Source organism: Poromitra crassiceps, assembly GCF_964638095.1.
Source record: "Poromitra crassiceps genome assembly, chromosome: 20".
Lineage (NCBI taxonomy): Eukaryota > Metazoa > Chordata > Actinopteri > Beryciformes > Melamphaidae > Poromitra > Poromitra crassiceps.
Genome location: NC_139637.1, coordinates 17091805 through 17113238, shown reverse-complemented (window position 1 = coordinate 17113238; position 21434 = coordinate 17091805). Strand labels below are relative to the sequence as shown.

The 21434-nt window shown below is 43.2% G+C and overlaps 2 protein-coding genes across 4 annotated transcripts in view; one reads left to right on the top strand and one right to left on the bottom strand.

Moving 5' to 3' along the window:
- Positions 1–6470: 6470 nt before the first annotated feature.
- Positions 6471–16075, top strand: LOC310794407 (transmembrane protein 106C-like). Its single transcript, XM_083656403.1, has 8 exons — positions 6471–6591; positions 7004–7292; positions 7888–7951; positions 8577–8736; positions 9482–9622; positions 10230–10279; positions 10619–10672; positions 13380–16075. Exons 2-8 carry the CDS (start codon positions 7079–7081, stop codon positions 13561–13563), a joined length of 867 nt encoding a protein of 288 aa, XP_083512529.1. The 5' UTR covers positions 6471–6591; positions 7004–7078; the 3' UTR covers positions 13564–16075.
- Positions 16076–18311: 2236 nt separating this feature from the next.
- tns2a (tensin 2a) overlaps positions 18312–21434 on the bottom strand; it is a gene marked incomplete at its 5' end in the record, with an annotated part of 86104 nt that continues 82981 nt past the window's right edge. For all 3 annotated transcript variants that reach the window (XM_083656755.1, XM_083656756.1, XM_083656757.1), the window contains one exon: positions 18312–21247. In XM_083656755.1, coding sequence (XP_083512881.1) covers positions 21109–21247 — 139 coding nt within the window. In that variant the 3' untranslated portion in view covers positions 18312–21108. The remainder of the gene's footprint in view (positions 21248–21434) is intronic.

The following is a 21434-nucleotide window of genomic DNA, read 5'->3' as shown; positions in this document are numbered from 1 at the left end:
CTCCCTCTGAGCTGTAGTTTATCGGCCGAGTGGAGGTGGTCCGTTCAGATGGTATGCAGATCCTGGAGGAAGCAGCTCAGAACCTGAAGGTCAGATGTTACCTTTATCTTTTAGTTACCAAGGCATTTTCACGCCTTGGTGGTAGATCTTGAGAGTAGATATCTTGCAGTTTTGCTTAGAATGGATGTGTCAAACACTTGGCAGTAAGCTACCCAAATGTGTATAACTGTCATTTGCAGCGGTAACTCATGGGGGTAACATATTACATGTAATATATTACTTTTAGCAGTAACTCAGTAATATAACTTATTACTTATAGGATAACAGTAATATTATACCAGTGATTTTGTCAAGTATCTCAAGTTACAAATTGAGTTACATTTTATTAAATCAAAGGACATATTTAAAAAAGATGCAATCATTTCCTAATCAAACTGTGTGTTTTTTATGCAAATAACCACTATAGATGACAATAACAAAGGAAAAGAATAACATTTAGAATTTTGGATTGTTTACACCGACTTCAAGGCGGTTGAAATTATTTTTCGGGATGGTTCATGATGGTTTTTGCGGTGATGTCATTCTGCTGCTGCTGTTGTTTTGGTGAAAGTAATGCAAAAGTAGTGTAATAAGTAATGAGTTACTCTACACAGAAATGTATATTGTAAAGTAAATTTTTACATTCAAATGAAAGTAACTAGTAATTATGTAGTATATTACATTTTGAAAGTAATTTGCACAACACTGGTCATTTGTATTGAGCCACTATCAAGGAGTCCTGGCAGGGGTAGTGTACAGTAGTAGTGTCATCACTCCCACACATTGGACTGGGTGAACTGTGCTTGTATTTCAGTGGGCATTTCAGAAGGCCCAGTATAACACCATGCTACTAGTTAAATAGAAAGAATGACAGTTTCCTCGATATGTTGTTGACAAGAGTTAAACAAAGATGGTCAGGTTACATTAGAAAAGAATGTGATGCAGCTACTCTCTCCCTCCTCCCATCTCATCTCATCTAGACACCAGACAGAGACTCCACAGATAAAGCGCATAAGAAGAGCAACGTTCATCTCTTCCTGTCCATGAGTGGGATAGACATCCTGGAAAACAAAACCAAGGTATGTGACACAAGTACATGGCACGTTTCTATTGTATAACCACTATTAAAATACTCAACAAGAGTCATTTGAATTCTTTACTTTATTCGTATAGTGTAGTAGTAAGCAATGCTATCGTTTGAATCTCCCAAACTCAACCGATTGATTCTGCTTTCAATGACATCACAATGCCTGCTGATATCAAACGGAGTTCATGCAGTGACGGAGGTTCCTGTTGGGTAAAAATAACCATTCGCCTTGAAAGAGAGAGAGAACAGAGCAGCACATGACTCTTAGAAGAGAAGAGAAGAAAGAGAGAGAGAGACTATTGTTCGAAGCCTCCTCAAAGAGAGAGAGAGACTTTTCTGAAGACATTGCGACCAAAAGCTCCATGAGCGCCCCAGGGGTCCCAACAATCTGGTCAGGAGACTGAGGGATTGTGAGGATGAGAACATGGCTCTCTACCTAAACCTGCAGAAGATACAGTATATGCCACTCAGCCTCCAGGAGTGTGAAAGAACGAATAAGGCCCCGAAAGGAGTCATGCAGAAGCTCAAGGGAGAGGGCGCCCTCTGCAGATGTGAGCATGGCAATACATTTAGGACAGACAGGGAGGAGTTTGCTGCTCAGCTTAAGCCAGTGCAGGACAAGCAGGTCTTGCTTAAACAGAATGAGGAACTCCACAAACAGCTGAAGGAACACAGAAGAGCAGAATTCTCCAGAAATGTGAGCAGCTCACTGACCTTGGATGGAGGGACAGGCCACCCGGCTGAAGGTGGAAAAGGAGGCGTGCAAATCCAACAACAGAGGTGGGAGGTTCTGGAGAGGAAGAACTCTCCAAAAAGACCAAGAAGGCCTCCTTGTTCAGCAGAGTTCAGCAGCTCCTTACCTCAAGTAAGAGCAAGGAGAAGAAAAAGGAGAAGATGGAGTCCGCTTGAGTTGCTTAAACCCAAGAACCTCAGGACGCTAACACCTGTGATCACTGCTCACTCTCCATCACCACCCCCCCCCCCCCCCCACACACACACACACACACACACACACCCTACACCAGTGATACCCAAATTGCGGCCCGCGGGCGATGGAATTGCAATAAAAAAAAGAAAAGAAATTACAGTGCAACTGAACGCAACATGCAAGATACCCGCTGAATAAGTGTCCAAATGTTCATGTCATTCTGGCCAATACCCCACTTCTGTTATAGCATTTCAGTCTGGAATATGGAATATCTTTCAATAATCTATGATCATTTAGCTGCTAAATTGTCAAATACTTCCGTCTGCTCACTACCCAGGCACTTATGTATGTACTTAAAGGAACACGTCCATTTTCAACCAGCTTTGTATCATTAGAACATCAGTAGTATATCAGAAAACTGTAAACTGTTTTGAAGTCTGTCATTTAATTTGACAGTTATTGAGTGTTACAGTGACATCACTGGTCCACACTAACTCAAATCAACTCTCAATAACTGTCAAACTATTCATCATTCATCTAGTTTGACAGTTATTGAGAGTTGATTTGAGTTAATGAGTTATTAATTTGAGTTAGTGTGGACCAGTGATGTCACTGGTCCACACTTTAACACTCAATAACTGTCAAATTAAATGACAGACTTCAAAACAGTTTACAGTTTTCTGATATACTACTGATGTTCTAATGATACTGTACAAAGCTGGTTGAAAATGGGCAGAGTGTTCCTTTAACCTAACTAACTTAACCTAACTAACTATCCGGTGTGCACAACATTGTCAGACTAAACTCCGGCTGACACCCCAAAAACCTACAATCCGCTACAGAAAAATGTATATTGTTTGTTTATTAACTGGCCCCTGGCCTTCTATCATTTCACGAAAGTGGCCCCTGGGCAAAGCAAGTTGAGTATCCCTGCCGTGCACCCATTTCCAAACCACTCCCCCTTTACCTCAATAAAATATATCAATGATATCTAAAACAACGTGCTGCCTGTTTGCTTTGACTTCTGTACAGAATTGTAAGTGGCACTACAGTCAACATTTGTATAGCCTACAGATGATTTAAGACGGCTGGACAGAGGCAGTGTTGCAGAGAAAATATAAAAGCTTCTGTTGGATCGATAGTAATGTTGTTATGGTATCAATTGTTTGTGTGTTTTTGCTGTTTCGATGCTGTTGTTAAACTCAGATATGGAAGTGGAACTGTTTGACCTCATCCTGGAGGCACATCACGACCTTGGAATAATGAGATTCCATCCGACATTTTAGTCAAAAATAACTTATTTCTATAATGTAGCTCTAAAACAGAACATATTGCTGAAGATGTAGATAAGTTAGTTTTGCAATAAGCTCTGGATTGTGACAAAATAAAAGCTTGGTATTTCATAGCTACTCTGAACACAGGGTTCCATTTCCAAGTTCTCTTATCAGTTCAGTGAATTAAACGAAACTACATTGACCTCCTCAGTTTACGCTGAACACGATTCCGGCTTAAGAGATGATCTTTCAATGTTGGTGTCACATGTTCTTCATAGCAAGAACAATGTGGGTGGTTGACTCTCCAACTAAATTAGTAGCAGTTAGTAGTTTGCCTTGATACCTAGTTTGGCCCATTCAAAAACAGTATCTTGATGGAGACAGATTGGGATCCTTCCTACATCACCTTCCTCCTTTCCTACAAAGAAGCATGTTGATGGTTTGTAGGGGTGGGAATCACCAGATGCCCACGATACGATACTAAAACGATACTTGAGTCACAATACGATAGTATTGCAATATGCTAGTATTGCGATATATTGAATATTGCGATATTTCGATATATTGTCACTCCTAACTCCTTTTCCTATCTTTTCCTTGACCTCACCGGAAGTAAAACATGCAGTGTTTTTTTGTTTTGTTTTGTTTTTGCCCCACACGTAGGCTATACATTATTAAGCTTCTCTGGACTCAATACGCCACTGCAGGCACGGACTGCCCCATCGGGCGCTTCGGGCAGATGCCCGGTGGCCTGGCATGGCTCGGCCTGCAAATTTATTTTTTCATTTTTTCATTTTTTTAATATCGATACTTGGCGTCCAAATATCGATACAATATCGTCAGGCAAAATATCGCGATACTATGGTGTATCAATTCCCCCCCCACCCCTAATGGTTTGTATGATAATTTAACAGAAATTGAGTATTCTCTTTGGGGGGGGGTGCTCTGAACCTAACCTGATATAGTAGCTATTGACCTTTCACCTCATCTCTCCTCTCCTCCTCAGTACATGTTGTACAGTTGCTCTCTCTCCACCGTTTCCTTCTGTGCTGTTCTGCCCTCCATGCCCAAAGTCTTCGGCTTCGTAGCCAGGCACCCTGCAGCAGACATGTACCACTGCTATCTGTTCCAGAGCAAGAAATTTGTGAGTATGACGACCATCACGAGACACGACCTGCAAAAACATATACATATGGTTTGATGTCATACTGTCCCCCAAAGCCCCATTGAAAAGGCCTATAGTCGCTTACAGCAAAACTGTAAATCACTATGGGTGGTATTAGGGATATTCTCAAGGCTCTATGTAAATATCAATAGTGGTGACCACTGGAGAGACAGTTGACAGCCGGAATGTAGACGGCACCTGGGAGCAGTATGGGTTAGCGCCCCAGGCCCAGCCTGTGTCTTCCGTGAGGAAGAAGCCCAACAAATCCACGGGAGGCCTTTTAGGAGGGCCATTCAAGCCGCAAGTAGAGCCTGCAGTACCACCACGGCCCAAGAAACATCATGCCAGAATGAAATGTTTGGAGCGGGGGAGTCTGGTGCAATGCACAGGTCCTGGTCCTGGTGAGACGTAGGAGGAGCCCGGACAGGTGGCATCCCACAGAGCCAAGTCCCTCCACGTGCCAGAGCCTCCCGGTCCCGGCAGAGTAGTTCCGGAGCAGCGGATTGAGTGGTCCTGTCTTGTCCTAAGAGGGCTGACCGTGGGTAGCTACTGGGACGTAAGTCGGGGCTTGATCAACCCCGGCTGGGTCACCTGGGCGAGGGTGTATAATGTTGCGAGACCCGAAACACCCTATGACCCCAGGGTACATCACTGATGATACGTCCCAGTTGCATCCATGTGATGTTTTTCTTTATGGGGATTAGTGTAATATGACATTATGGGAATATTATACCATCTGAGATAAGAAATAGTATAACGTACAATAATGTCACTATAAACTCAGTATTGAGCACAACAGACACACTATATAAGTCCCTATGGAAATGTAGTGTTTTGTTTTTGTTTTGTTGTTGTTTTTTTTTTTTTTTTTTTTTTTTTTCAGTCTCACATGCTGGTCTCAGTGATTGGAGATGCTTTCCGAGCTTCAAAAAAAGAGGAGAAGCTCAGAGGAGGACGAGATCTGATAGTGGAGGCACTCAGGCATAAGGTTGGTGAAATAAATATCCATTGAGCAGCATCTGTCAATTCTCTTTCAATTGAGCCATCCCTTTTCAGTTACTTCTGCAATAATTAATGCACCTTTTCAGATGACAATGAATGAGTCTAAATCATATATCTCAATGGTCTAAATCAGTTTAGTCGTGAGCCCTGTAGTATATTTCTAAGCAGTCATCGCCTCTTTCTAATTCTTCTCACTGTCATTTAGAATAAGGTGCTGCAGAAGGAGAATGCTGAGCTGAAGAGGAGGCTGGCTCAACACTCCAACTGAGTAATAATGACAATGTACGTATGTGGTTTCACACTTGTAAACACTACTCATACAACAGACAGTAAACTATTTAAAATGCATTCCCACTGAATGGTTTTGTATTACGTTCCACAGGTGGAGGTCTGTTCTCTCTCAGGAAAATCTGCAAACAGGATGGTTCTTTGAAGAAGGAACCGCAGTTGAAAATTAGCCATCTGCCTAAACACTGGGACATTTACAGTCATGTTCATTAATGTGCATTGTTGTCACTCAAATAAATGAACAAATAAACAAAACAAAACAAGAAGTATAATCTCATAGAACTGGAAGCTTATGAAGTTGAACTAAGTTTGAATAAACGTCCAAATGTTTTGATAACCTACAGTGTTGTGTTGTGTTGAGCCCATCCATAACAGCAGGTGGCAGCAGCGAGCATCACTCACTCCTCGTCAACCAACGAAGAGAATATGCTGCATTCATAACCTGTCGGAAATATAGGGTTATATATTTAAATCTATGCTTAATCGCACAAAAACCCAACAAAGACTGTTGACTTGCTTTGAAACTTGGCAAAATTTCACATGTCAACAACTGATGGTAAACAATGGTCGCAAAAAGTACAACGTGTGGCTAATAAAGCACCCGTCCTGAAGTTGTACTTACTACCTACAAACTCGCTAATTGGGAATATACATAGAGCACTTGAAGGCAGCACAACACAATGTAAACTCAGCTCATGTGACATTACAGTCAATGGATGTGACAGAGGCTTGATGCTCCCACAAACTATGCATCTACAGAAATAACCGCGCATCTGTGATGGCGACAGTGGGATTTTTGGTGTAAAAGGTAAGAAAACGTAGTATAACAGATTATTTGAGGTAGGTAACGTTACAGTTAACGCTAGCTAAGTTACGACAACCACTCTAAATAGCTAACTTCTGCTAGCTAAAGTGTAGCTTATCTATTTTTTGCGTAGCTTATCAGTCAATATTGGCTAACTAGTCAAACGTGACGTACCCCGAAAAACAACATTGTGACCTTAAACGTAAGTTGACTAACTTGTGTTTCTGTCAGCTGACTTGACGTTGATAAGCGCTGCAGTGATTATCGCATTTCATTGACAGACACGAGGTCTATCTCTACCAGAGCTGACCTCTTGCTCCTGAGACAATTCGCTAACTACACATATTTTATTTTGGGTGCATCATCCGTGCATGACCCGCGGCCTCATCGAGCTAACACTCCTAATCTTTCGCAGGGCAAGTCAGTGCTTGCATACAGAGGAGAGGGTTTGTTGTTGTCGGCGGCAGAAGCTGGCTTGAGTCGATCGGTCATGGGGAGTCGCTGGTCTCGCAGCGGCAGCAGCCTGTTGTTCCCCGCGGACCACCAGCGCTCTGGGCGGCAGGGAGAGGACAGAGACTCCGATGATGACTCTTTGGACGGCCTGGACAGACGGGAGGACATAGCCCAGTTCCCTTACGTGGAGTTCACCGGCAGGGACAGCATCACCTGTCCAACATGCCAAGGCACTGGACGCATCCCCTCAGGTGAGTCATCTTTTGACAGTAGGTGTCGCCGAGTACAATTTGAGACAAATCATTTAGATAGCATGGCGTGTGTGTGTACAGTTCGTGCGAAGTCAATTTATGTACGGTACACTCAAAGGTCATAAATATAGCTAAAACAGTAACATTTTCAAAACTTTGAAAATGAATTGAGTTTTTTAAATGTTTAGTTTTGGGAGTGGTGTCTTCCTGTAGAACCCTGTCACACAGATTTGTTTGGTTTGTTCTGTCGCTTGCGTTTTTACATTAATGTTGAATGTTCATTAAATGTGACTTTATCATATTGCATCCTAGCTCGCATTAAACAAAAGTTTCAAATGTAACTTCTGGAATAGATAGGCTGGGAGAACCACCCTGCCTAGATCATCCGTCAGTGTCACCCTCCTATTATCACTGCATTTGTATTTGTGTTGTATTCAAGGGAGACATTTTGTATCACACCGACCTGCTGAGATGCAGTTTCAGAAGCTTGCTTCCTCCATGCTTCCAAGAAAAGACTTGCGAGGGGAAACCCTGTTGAAGCCTGTAAGATGATCACCTTCATCACCTAATCTGCTCTGTATCTCCTTCCTGATAGAGCAAGTGAATGAGCTGGTTGCACTGATCCCATACAGTGACCAAAGGCTGCGGCCCCAGAGAACGTAAGTAGCCATCCCCAGTATCATCTGATATGGATCAGGCCTCCGTGGTGCTGGAAAGATCTGATTTAAGCTGTTATCTTTGTTTTTCAGTGTGTTGTTTCTCAGATAAATTGATTTATTAATTAATTAAATTGGGTTAAATTATTCTCATTTGTACTTTCTACTTCCACCCTTACTTGCACTCTACGTGACTCTGTAGTCACCGCTCCACTGTACCACGTATTTTGCACTAGTTTATCATCATACTATCAAGCAAAGAAAGAATCTCTATGTGTTGTCCTTCGCATATCTCGAGAATCATTCGTCTGATCTACTTCACACTTGGTGCGTGTGTTGCTTGGGGAGCCCTGGACGTGCAGCGTGAAGTTGTTTGGTTCAAGCATCGGCCTGTTCAGAACAGGCATCTTTCCAATGGGCACTGTACTAGTTCAAATTGAATTGCTAATTCAATATTCAATAATATAATATTCAATATTCAATATTGCTAATTCAGTGGCATGCTATGGCTGTTGCATGCTATTGAGGACTTTAGTAATGGTGCTACAAGTGTGTGTGTATACGCTCTTTGTGTGATGATGATCCGCAGCAAACTAAAACCGATCCTGCATTGCTGTTGTCCTCCTAGGAAGCTGTATGTGGTCATGTCAGCTGTGCTGTGTCTGCTGGCCTCATCGCTCGTGGCCTTCTTCCTCTTCCCGCGCTCCGTGGTTGTGGTGGACGATGGCATACGCTCGGTGACGGTGAAGTTCGACCACTCCAACATGAAGGTCCTGATGAACATGACGGTAGGTTTTTCCTCCCTTGCGCACAAAGTGCACCTTTACTTACCCTGTGCCTGCATCCTGAAACAAATTAGAATTCAAATACAGTCAAAGTTTTCGATTTGCATGCCTGCTGGAAGTTTAACTTACTTTTAGAAATGGTAAGCAAACAAATGTGAATCATGTTGAACTTTCGTCCTCTGAATGTTTGCTACTGACACCAGCTTTCTCCGGACAAAGGGCTTGCTAACAATGTTTCGATTCGGCTCTTTCTGTGCAAGAACGTTTCATATCCAGTAGGGATGTCACAATATATCGTCCCACAATATATCGCGATATCAAAACGTGACAATATGTATCGTTGAGATGAAATCTCATATCGTGAGAAAAAGAAGCTGAACATGGTGGCACTGATCTGCAGCTGATTGCATGCTCGCTCTCCTTTTCATTGCTTTGTTTGAACAGACGAGGGACGTTACAGACGCTGAGGATGAAAATGGTGAAATTACTCAAATTAGCGTGGAGGATGCCCCCTCAACTGACAAATCGATCGCAAAGAATATTGTTAAAATATCGTATCGTATCGTTATCATGAACCCAATATCGTGTATCGTATCGTATCGTGAACTGAGTATCGTGACACCCCTAATATCCAGTGAGAGCATGTGTTAGTTTTACATAAAAATCGTGTCGAGTGTAGCTATAATGTTGAAAATCCTTTTTATTTCACCGTGTACCTAGGAGACTAATTGACATGTCTTTTCCTCAGAGCACGCTGAACTTCAGCAACCCCAACTTCTACACGGTGCTGGTGCAGAGCGTGAGCTGCCAGGTCCTCTACATGAAGACGGTGATAGGGACTCAGCAGTTGGACAACATCATCACCATCCAGCCACTGGGCCAGGGCCAGGTATGGAGAGACACATTTTACTGCTTTATTTGATTGCTTCCTGGTAGAGGTTGACACAATACATACAGACCAAGGCGTCAACCGCACAAGAACACGGCTAGGCCTCTGCTACAGGATGTGGCTTCTGTATGATGGATTGTTTTGGGTGTGTGGCTGTGATGCAACTCTGCTGCTAAAAGCTCAACACCTTCACACCTGAGTGTAGCAACATGCATCGCACGCTCATGACGTGGAGAGTGTCTTCAGCTACGCTGCAGTGTTTTGTACAGTTCAATTGGCTATTTCATGTCACATGACCTTAGTCAAGTGTCTTAAGGCACATCACATGCTTCATAGGGCAAACCCCTGTTTACATTGCGTCATGCCTTCATCTTAACCCATTGATACCTGATGCAGCATTTGTGTGTGTATCCCTTTAAGACCGCATCACGCGGTTCGCGGTCTTAAAGGGATACACACACAAATGAGGGATATACACGCAAATGCTGCATCAGGTATCAATGGGTTAATGCTGACTTAGGAAATGGCTATTATTGTAGCGACTGTTTCAGCAGCAGATAACGCACCACATACCTCATGTTGTGTATAACATGTCGGCCCTCTGCAGGCGAACTACACTGTCAGTGTGGAGATTGGCAGCAGCGCCCCCTACGTTTAGTAAGTGTTACTTCTCTTTACTCCGGCTAGACTTTGAATGTCTCATTTGCGTCCAAACATCTTATCAGGGTTCTGGAGATACCTAATGTTCCCAAAATGCATCGACAGGTTTTTTTTCTTTTTTTTGCAGTTTCACTTGGAACCAAAGAAAGAGTTTCTCCTCACGGGGAACAAAGTTATATGTAAATTAATTACACAAGGGAAATGTTGAGTTACTATGAGGTTTTTGCAGGACACTGACAATATTTCATATGTCAAAGAGTTTGTTTACAAGACTTACACAAAAGTCAGTAATCCATTGTCACATTCTTAAGCTGTTGTGCTTTGTGTGTGTTGTAGTGCCTTCTGCACCATGCCCAGCATCAAAGTCCACAACATTGTCGTGTTCCAGCAGTAAGTATCTCTTTAATTTGAGAAGCAGCCGTTTTCTTTTTTTTTCTGCTTCTCTCTTTCCATTTGTTTTATTAATCAGCATTATGTTTTATCAGCCTGTAACCCAGTGAAGTGGACGTCATTATGTTTTCTTATCAGCCTGTAACCCAGTGACAGTGGTTGTCAGCCTGTAACCCAGTGACAGTGGACGTCACGTGCTATTTTGTTATGGGTGTAGTTAGGCAACGCCAAGTGACAATATTGCCCCATAAACCACTGCCTCAAGGTCATCATTTCTTTTTATAGAACTGTTAGCAATACTTTCCATTTTTGGAAACGGACTGACAATTTCCCCTCTTTCGCCGATCTGGGGAAAGCCGTAGACACACTCACGCCTCCTCCGCTACGTGTGTAGTTGCCAGCCGCTTCTTTTCACCCGACAGCGGGGAGAGCTTCACCGCCGCAGGACGTAGCACAAGGGAGGATCACACTATTCCCACCAGGTCCCCTTCCGCTCCGAACAGGCGCCCCGACGGACCGGAGGAGGCGCTAGTGCAGCGACCAGTCCAGGACACATACCCTCATTCCGGCTTCCCACCCGCAGACACAGCCAATTGTGCCTGTATGGACACCAACCAAGCCGGAGGTACACACGGGGGCGTGAACCTGCGACCTTCGTGTTGGTAGGCAGGGAATCTACCGCTACTAGGGTTGGCACCATGGACGATGGCATCGACCATCGTCGATGGGGCGACCCCCATCGACCTCTGACCCTTCTACATCGGACCATCGTGATTATCTGTTCGAATTCAAATTTGGCGGCACGGGCGGCATTAAACAAGCAGCAAAGCGTACCTTATCTCCAGTTTAGAGAAGCGGTAAAGCGGATTACTATTATCTCTCCTTAAAGGAACACTCCACCCGTTTTCAACCAGCTTTGTATCATTAGAACATCAGTAGTATATCAGAAAACTGTCAACTGTTTTGAAGTCTGTCATTTAATTTGACAGTTATTGAGTGTTAAAGTGTGGACCAGTGACATCACTGGTCCACACTAACTCAAATTAATAACTCATTAACTCAAATCAACTCTCAAAGCATTCATCTAGTTTAGCCACTTCTTAACATGCAGTGGAATCCGTATTATAACCTGCACCTAGCCGGTTGGCCTGCATGTTAAACAACAATTAGCCGGCCTACGCGCACTCCCGAGACTCCGTATCTTATCTACCTCGACCACCGGTATAAGATCCGCTTCCACGCAAGCGCTGGTCATGTTAAACAGTGGAACGATATGATCCGCATATGTCTGAGTGGGTGGGTGTGGCTCTTCGTGACTCACTTCACGTTCGCTAGTTTATTAATTAATGAATCGTTCGGGCAATCGCTTATATCAACGAGCAAACTCACGGTTTCCTCAAGTGCTGCAATATGCTTTCCGAGGTGAGGGCTGGCTTGACTGCAGAGAGGCAGCGGGGAAGGAAAGTGAAAAGTGGAGCAGAAACGCGCTCCTGAGAATACGAGGCAGCAGGATGACTGAAGCAAATGAAACAACTATCACAAAGAGCAGCCGACATTCTGACACTTTTAGCGCAATGCGTGCCGCTCTATCTGCCTGTTTGTCTCTCTGCCAGTGCCCGCATGTCTGTTTAGTGTGCGTGTGTGTGTGGCATGTCATTTTTAACGCTGTTCATAACGAGCAGAGCGTGTTTAGGCTATCGTATGGCTCCATCCCCAAATTAATTTTCATCGTCCCTGACGCTACTGTGCGCCCACACTGCGGAGTGGATAGGAGCTGACTGACTCTGACTGATAGGCTATCAAAGTTTTGTGGGGAGAAATACATTTCAAACTAGTCAGATATGACTTGAATGTCATAAAATAAATCACCCACAGTGATTGACGACAGTCCGACCACTATTTTGACTGCGCGGCTTTATGTAGCTTAACAAAGGCATTTTTGGCACATTGCCACCCCTCGTTGTCAATGGACTCCGTTAAAACATGTTTTTTGAAGTCTCCAGATTTGTCAGGCAGGCAGACTGTGCATCCACACTGTGGAGAGGATAGGAGCTGACTGACTGATAGGCTATCAAACTTTTGTGGGGAGAAATAAATTTAAAACAAGTCAGATATGACTTGATTTGTTTTTGTTTGGTTACAAATTCGCTAAAGCTGTTTCCTATCACATTTCTTGTTTTTGATAGATGCTACCGCGCCCCCCCCCCCCCCCCCCCCCCCCGCCGCCCACTGGCAGAAAAACGGCTCATATCCAGTTGTTTCTTAACAAAGACCCCTCATGTTTAGAAAGGCAAAACCTGAAAATATCCTGTTCTCTCTAGCAGGACATGATCCAGATAACATGTTTAAAAGGCACTTTTGACAGTTATTGAGAGTTGATTTGAGTTAATGAGTTATTAATTTGAGTTGGAGGAAGTGTACTGAAATAATCTTTTGACATTATCTAAAAAGAAAACTGTCCAAATCCCTGTAAAACCCCGCAAAACTATTTCTATCTGACGAGAGTTCCTCCGTTCGCCCCGGTTAGCCGTGGTTTGTTTTGCCAGCTGCAGTCGTCAGGCAGTGCTTCCTTGTATTTTCCCCCGTCTTGGGCGTGGCTTCTGAATAATGACGCGTTTTGCAGTGTCTCCATAGCTAATTTCCCTTACGTAGACGCAGCCTTGTGTCTGACCGCTTGCTTTGTGTGTTGCCTTCTCTGCTCCTGCAGGACCTCGGTGAAGACCTCTTACATGGTGCGAACGGCCCAGAACAGCCTGGAAGCCTATCACTACATCGACTGTGGCAGCAACTCCACGTACGACCAGCTCACCAAGCGGCGGCGGCTCGAGCCGTACCGCTTCCCCACCCATTTACCGACGCCGACCACGCCCCTCAGCACCCCTCTCCTGTGAGTGGAGCAGTCCGTGAAACTGGCTCGCGTCGTTCCTCCGGCAGTAGGTGGGGGGGGAGACGTTGCAGTAGTCGAAGCTCAGTGCAGGTCCCAGGATGGACTTTGCTCTGCTCAGTGCAGACAGACACACCGCCAAGCAGCAACTCACCAAATGAACCATAAATGAATTAGGGCCAGAACAGCTCGTGTCCAGCTGAGCGAGATGTCCTCGTTTATCAGGAGACAGAATACGTAGTCATTAAGTTGCCATTATTGTAGTCTTAGGCTTTGCCATCGGATTACCAGGCGCCCCCTGTCAGACAGATGGGTGCACTGCAGGCAGGAGAAAACGGTCATGGTTTCCTGCATTAGTGCCATAGTTGGGCACTAATTTGACATGTCGATAACGTCCATTGCCTCAAGGCTATTATTATCATTTTTCCTATTGGATATTTCTTGCCAGTCACGAGCCACTTTTTAACATCAGTGCCTTGAGGGGACTTAGCGTTGCTCGGGGCCAACTCAACATGTCTCGGACACAGTCTGAAACGGGAGCGTTTGTTTATTTCAAATCATAGCTAAGCTGACAAACCGTTTCTGTTGGCAAAAATAATCGCAAATATGTCCTCCTGGGTGGGAAAAAAATGGAGTGGCATTCATAATGAGACATCCCTGACCAGCATTCCTTGAGTAAAGCAGGACTAATGCAGGAGAAAGCTCCTTTATTTAGGAGTAATGTCTGGCATTCGCTCCTGATGACATGGTAACAGGAATGGCGTTTTTGCCAAAGGTTAAATTGGCACTACAGAGCTCTGTCTGTGCTTGCTGCCATTTTGCCCGTAGTGCAACATTAGGAGAGCAATCTTTGGCATGGCTTGAATGACTGAGAAACTCGGCGTCGTCACACTCGTGTGGCGACGTCGTAACAGGCCCGCGTCGTAAAAACACTGCGCGGACCGAGGCTACTGATACTTGGTTTCTTGAAAAGGGGAGAAAGAACTGGCCCGCTGTTTATATTCCGGATTGAATGCGACCAGAGGAAGGATCATTATTTTGTCAATTGGGTTTTTGCACCTTTCGAATTGGTACATATTGTTACATAATGCTGTTGCTGTGTTATTTATCGACTTTTTGAAAGTGAAAATGGCGTTTAAGATTGAGCATTTTGTGGCCGTTTTTAAATCGGTTAATGTATTCTAAGTTATTCTGGTAACGCTCCTTATCCACAAAGTCAAATCAACTCAATTTTAAAATGCATGGTCGAGGGTCACGGGCACAAAGGAGGACAGAAATATAATACTGACCTGAGCAGATTTTCTCTTCAGGCTTTAGTGAAGTTGACGTGTTCATGTGACCTACTAGCTCTTATTCTATCTTGAGCATCGAGTACAAATCTGCATCCTTCATTTCAAATTGACCATAGATTTAATGAGCTCTTCTGATATCGGAGAGAGAAGTTACACCCTCAGTCATAATTAAGCTACTGTTACGTACGGGGCAGTTGGGCTCCTGAATACATTGGTAGCTGACCTTATAATGGAGAGCCAAAGTCAGGCCCACTTCCGGTTTAGGCATACGCACCAAGAGATTTCATCCGCCATTTATTTTCCCAAAGACATTTCGTAAAATGCGTATAAAAATACTTTCACTTGGTTAAACCAAATGATTCAGCTATATTTAGAATCAGGAGAGACCATAGAACATTTCAATCAGACCAAAATGTAAAAAAATAAATAATAATATCCGCCTTTTTTTTTAAACGTTTTGGTCTGAGTGAAATATTCTATGGTCTCTTTTGTTTCTAAATATAGCTGAATCATTTGGTTTGACCAAGTAAAATGATTTTATGAGCATTTTACGAAATGCCTATGGGAAAATAAATGGCGGGTGAAATCTCTTGGTGTGTATGCCTAACCTAGAAGTGAGCATGACTTTGGCTCTATATGTGTGCTGGGCAACAATGTCCCATTTCCTCCCCCATCATGGCGTTAACATTCCAGTTGTGGATCACTTCCTCCGGTCAATATTTAAAAATGATGGCTGAAATCCTGACAGAATCACTTGGACGGGGGCTTGAATAATACGTGTGTGTGCGCGTGCCCGTGTAGTTGTACTACAGTTATACTTGGTTCTGTCAGACTGGTCATTATGGATTGACAGTGTTATTTCCTCTAGCTTATCCTACATCTGTGTGTTTTTAGCCAACTCCTATATCTGACTTATCAAATCACAAACGAGCATTTCGGCCCAGTGAGTGAATGGTCCTGTTCCCCCGTGCCCGGTGTTGACTGAAGCTCAAATGACTGGTTCTCTGCCTTGTATGGCTTTGCCTGGCAGACTGTACAGTAACACTGTGCCAAGTGTGTGGTTGTATTTCACAACAAGCGGAAACGTGACTAACAGCGGGCGGCTGATGCCCATTGTGATTCGACTAATTTTAAGGGACAGTACTTTGTAAATTTACACTGTTATGTATGAAAATGGGTTTTTTTTTTTTTTTATCTCAAATGTTTTTGAAGAAATGTATATTTTCATGCTTGGTTCTAAAAAAGTAATGTCATTAAAGGGAACGATGAACTAATAAATCAAATGAATAGAAATACTTTTCAGTTGTGCATCTTTTTTTTTTGATGACCGTTAACGAGGGCTGGGTGATATGGACCATAAATCGTACCTTCTGTATTTTTAGGACGATGAATGGCGAGTTGGCGGAATTTTCTATACGAAGTGGCCTGAATGTTCAGTTAAGTCAAAGCCACGTGTGACATGTCACACGCACTTTTGTCGTTTGGTTTAGCTCTACCACATTTGAATCTTATCTCACGGACACAAGCAGTTCAGACTTTCACAGAACACATTGAAGGCCCGAGATATAAAATTAAGCTTTTCGTTAAAATTTTTGGGGGGGCAATAGTGCCCAAAATGAGTCGCAAAAAAGAAGACAAAGAAGAAGGAAAAGCTTCATTTTGCAAATTTTAAGGTTTGGAGAAATTACTGAAAATGATACATAATCGTATCCAAAATGTTTTCAGAAATGTGAAAACTGAAAGATGAAAATTTGTTCTTCATTGGGGAAGGGGGAGGGGGGCTGGTCTCCCCCGACTTCTGCAGAGATATGAGCAGGGGCTTATGAGAGAGACAACCGTAGCCCACTGAGCTTTTACTGACAAGTAGGAAGTAGGAATGTCTGGTTGACATGCTGTGAAAGGCGTAGTACAACCGAGAAAACCTCACAAAACACATCTAGATGGGACCTGTCTGTAGCAGCCATGGACACCAGCTTCTCTGTTGCTCTGGATGTCTTTTGCAGTCTGTCCACACTGTATTTCTGTCTGTAGGTGTCAGTGTTTCCTGTCATGTTAAAGAGATGGCAAACCAGTTGCACCAACCACATTTCTCCTCCATCGTGGGATCGAACCAGCACTCGGAAACGTTAGTTGGAGACAGAGAGACAGCTGTTGATCCTGTTGAGCTGTTTCTCAGTTAGGTTTTCAGCATCTGATTTCTACAAGTGTCCACTCTGACGTTGACAACAACATGGAAAGCGTAAAGTTAGACAGGTGGGATTTGAACCAGGAAACAACTATATGACAAGCAGCAGTTGGGTGTTTATCGGAAAACTTGGCATTTTGCATTCTTGATGTTTGATTTTCAAAGTGCTGTTTTAAAAGTATGTAAGCCCCTTTTTGGATTAAGTGGATCCTCCTTACCTCTCAGGAAAATGTGCCGTGCCATCTCAGGCTATCTTATTTTTTCACATATAAACATGCATATCTGTGTTTTGTCAACCCTGTTACCGACATAACAATTACTGTTTGAAAAGGTTTTAAATCCATATTTAGAACAAATCTGATATATTATGAAAGATAAAGTCTCCCTTGTTACACTAAGTGTGTTTGTAAAGTGAGAATATTAAGGAGTTTACTTTTTTCCCATGGATGAGTATGCCCATTTACATTTGGCACTTTCACAGCATCTTCTGTTTAAGAAAAAGTTATCTAAACAAACTAATAATACCCAAATTTCTTTGAGTGGATTACTGGTACTTTTTACTTAACGCATGCAATTCGTTTATTTTACATGTGTCTTTTCATTTTTTAAATTATATTAGAATACTATACAAGTAACAGGGCTGACACCTTAGTAACAGGGTTGACAACAGTTAGCATATTGGTTATACTGCCTGTTTAAGTTATAGTTATGGATGTAGTAGGGTTAAACTATTGATGAATCACTGCAGATATCTTACAATCACCAGCTTATAATTGTTGAACATTTCTTGAGCCATGCAAGGATTGAACCAACAACCTTCTCCACCACATCCATATCCATGTTTAACTGGGTGAGCTATAGCTCACTTCCTCTAGCATGGGACTGCGAGATATGGACCCAAAATCATATTTGTAATGCTAAATGGCGATATACAGGTATATCTCAATATTTTCTACGAAGTGGGCAAAATGTTTAGTTGTAACATAGATATTATATTACTATAGATGGGTCACCGTAGGCTCCACTAATTCTAACAAATGGTAGCAGCAAGTCTCCTACGGTAAATGGGCGTGGTCAACCATTGACTCAGACCTGCCGAAAGTCTCCTAAATGGAAAACCATGGGCAAAACCCACGTGACGAAATAACAGGAAGTGAGTTGAAGTTGGGCCTTGCTTGAATTCCATCGTCTTTGGTTGTAACCTGTACGTCAAAGCCTCCTGTGAGACGTCACATTAACCCAAAACGACCATTAAGCCAGGAACACTTTTGGTACCACATTGTTTCAGTTTAATTATATTCTTCATTTGTGCATACAAAATAGCATAATATCCTTTTCAAACAAACAAAAGTTTCCTTTTCCATGTCTCTTACACTGTCCTATAGCTGCATGTGAGAAAATATATTACTACATAATACAGAGATCAAAAAGGAAACGGACCACAATATATATTACCGCTGCAAGACAAGTAGTGTTTTCTAGGTTTTACAGAACAAGGCGACACACTAAATAAAGGCATAGTAAAAAAATACACGAAGCAAAAAAATACATACAAAAATATAGCAGGATAAAAATTATTAATACAGGAGTGCTTTGTCTTTGGTTAAGTACGTAGGTCCTTAGTAACCTGACACTGCCAGATGGGGGCGGTATTGTCAGGTTAGGTCCTTAGGCCACTGTCTCGTGTCTTGTTGTGTTTACGATTTCTTCACTTTGTACACGATTAACTTGATATGAAGCAATATACGAGAATTTTACACTGTTGTGGCGTTTACTCATTTTTCCTCAAGTCGTTTGAATAAATGTCACTATGATTTACCGCCCAGTACATCGTCGTCAATGGAGTTGACAACAAGTCGATTTACTGCGATAAACATCGGTCACAAGATATGAAACGGTGAACAGTAACAACAATTTCACGGCAGTGGTGTGGAACCTACGGTGGCTGCCTGGTGACGTCAAGATATTTTTTATTATTGCGTGGCCACGCATTAGTATCTCATGGCCACAAGATACTAATGGTAAATGGTAAATGGCCTGCATTTATATAGCGCTTTTATCCAAGGCGCTTTACAGTCAGGAGGTACATTCACCCATTCACACACCGATGGCGGCAGCTACCACGCAGGGTGCTGGCACACCAACGGGAGCAATTTGGGGTTCAGTATCTTGCCCAAGGACACTTCGACGTGCAGACTGGAGGAGCCGGGAATCGAACCACCGACCTCTTTTATCCAAAGCGATTAGTGGACGACCCGCTCTACCTCCTGAGCTACAGCCGCCGCACTACTGCGTGGGAACGAGATAATTAAGGCGTGGGAACGAGATATCAATTATCTCATTGTACAAAAGAGAGTAGAGCGCGCACGTCCAGTCAAAATTGCAGGTGCAGGACAAGGGGCCAAAAAATGCAGAAAAAGAGTAGAGTCCGCACACTGCTGAACAAGATGTCTCCCAGAAGGATAGATTTATTTATTGACGTTTTGGTCTCACACGACTTTCTTCAGAAAGTCGTGTGAGACTCTACTCTTTTTCATCAATTATCTCGTTCCCGCGCGTTTGTAACTCGTGGCCACGACTTAATTATCTTGTTCCCACGCTTGATCTTCTTCTTGTTGTTAGCATCTCGTGGCCATGAGATACTAATGCATGGCCATGGCAATAATAAAAAGTATCTTGATGTCACCAGGCAGCCACCGTAGTAACCACACTGTGAGTGCGTCTGTCCCCTCCATCTTTTTTTTTCTTTTTCTATTCAGGGTACACTTCATTAAAACCCGCATGTTGGACGTAACTAAACCCTTTTATCAAGAACTCGTCCGGCCTCGCGTTGACCGAACCGCCCTCCTCCGCACGCCAGAACCTAAACTCACACACGCACGCACACACACACACACACACACACCACTCCCTCGCACACACGCGTCATTAAAGTTTAAAAAAACCTTACATTCATGTTTACTTTCATTAGACGGTTATGTCTCTCGCCCCGCCGATACGTTTTGTCTGCGTGAAAGAAAAAAAAACGATTGTCGGTGATAAGCGCAAAAAAGCGATGTGACATTGGTAAGGATGCTGTGGCAGGTTTAAGGCAAAGGTTATCAACAGTTATTATCACTCAGCTGTACATACTTCTGCATACCTGAACATCGACTGATATAGTAACTAAATTACATCGTCCGGACTTTGGTCGCCTTTTTTGTAGGGCGGAGAATAACGGATTTTTGTAACAACAATACAAATATAAACACCTGTTATTTTATAAAGGCAGCTATGAATGAAATGTTGAACCTCGTGGGCTTTTTTATCAGCCCCAAACAGTGCAAGGAAAGCTCCTATAGGACGAAGATGTTTCACGCTATAATCTAATCATATTTATTCAACCAGGTACGACAATTTGGTCACAAGAACAACAGCTTTGTATGTACAATAATGGCTTGGAAAAGGGCCTTTAAGATGTTAATTTCTTCTTCTTCTGAAGAGCCTTTATGAACGGTTGAATAATTGTAGATTTCGGTGACAGACAAACGTCTGGCAAGCCTCCTCGTCCTTGGAGGAGTTGTAACACATATGACACACATGCAGGTCCTGTGACTGTCCTTTGACCAAGCAGGGCTTTACTAGATTTGAAGAGAGTCCTTTGATGGAGCCAATCAATCCTCGTTCCTCCAGGTATGAAGGGGGTGGAAATGAACGCACTTCCATATTGCCGTGAACATAGATTTTAGAGTCTATGCCTTCGTGAGCATGGTTTCCCCCAGTCAGTCACTCCTAAATATAAGGAAGCCCTTGTCACATTATAAACCAATGGACAAAGATAGCCTTGGTGCGATGAACAGACAAGCAACGGCGCAGCAAATTGGGCCTTTGATGTACAGTAAATGCCTTCCAAGTACTCCATGCTTGTTGTGGTATTTTTGGCCGCACCAAATGATATAATCTCACCTTGCAACGCAGTTACATATAATGGTCACAGGAGGGCACTGTGTTACACATGTAATACTTATAATGTCCAAAGGGGGCACTCTTGCATGTCTGTTTCTTTCTCTCTGGGGGTCTCTGTCTCTCTCGTCTCTTATCGGCGCTGTGACAGCATGACCTTGTTGATGAAGTTGACGATGGCGGAGGCGGGCTGTTCGGGATCCAGCTCGGCGAACAGGTGGCACACGTTCTCCGCCAGGCTGCCCGGCTTCTTGGCCACGAAGCCAAACACCCTGAGAGGAGCGTCGGAAAAAGACGGAGAAGAAGGGAAATATAGAATGAGGATGCGGTGTCCAAAAAAAAAAGGAAGTGAGAGTTGTGAGAAGGATAGAGAGAGAGAGAGGGAAGGGAAAGGGAAGGAGATATGTTAGGGAGGGTACTTTGCACCAAAGGCAATCATCTTCTCTGATCATACAGTAG

Coding starts and splice junctions, on each gene's coding strand:
- LOC310794407 (XM_083656403.1), top strand. CDS start 7,079: ATGGGGAGTCGCTGGTCTCGCAGCGGCAGCAGCCTGTTGTTCCCCGCG. Junction 7,293..7,887: donor CACTGGACGCATCCCCTCAG/GTGAGTCATCTT, acceptor CCTTCCTGATAG/AGCAAGTGAATGAGCTGGTT. Junction 8,737..9,481: donor AGGTCCTGATGAACATGACG/GTAGGTTTTTCC, acceptor TCTTTTCCTCAG/AGCACGCTGAACTTCAGCAA.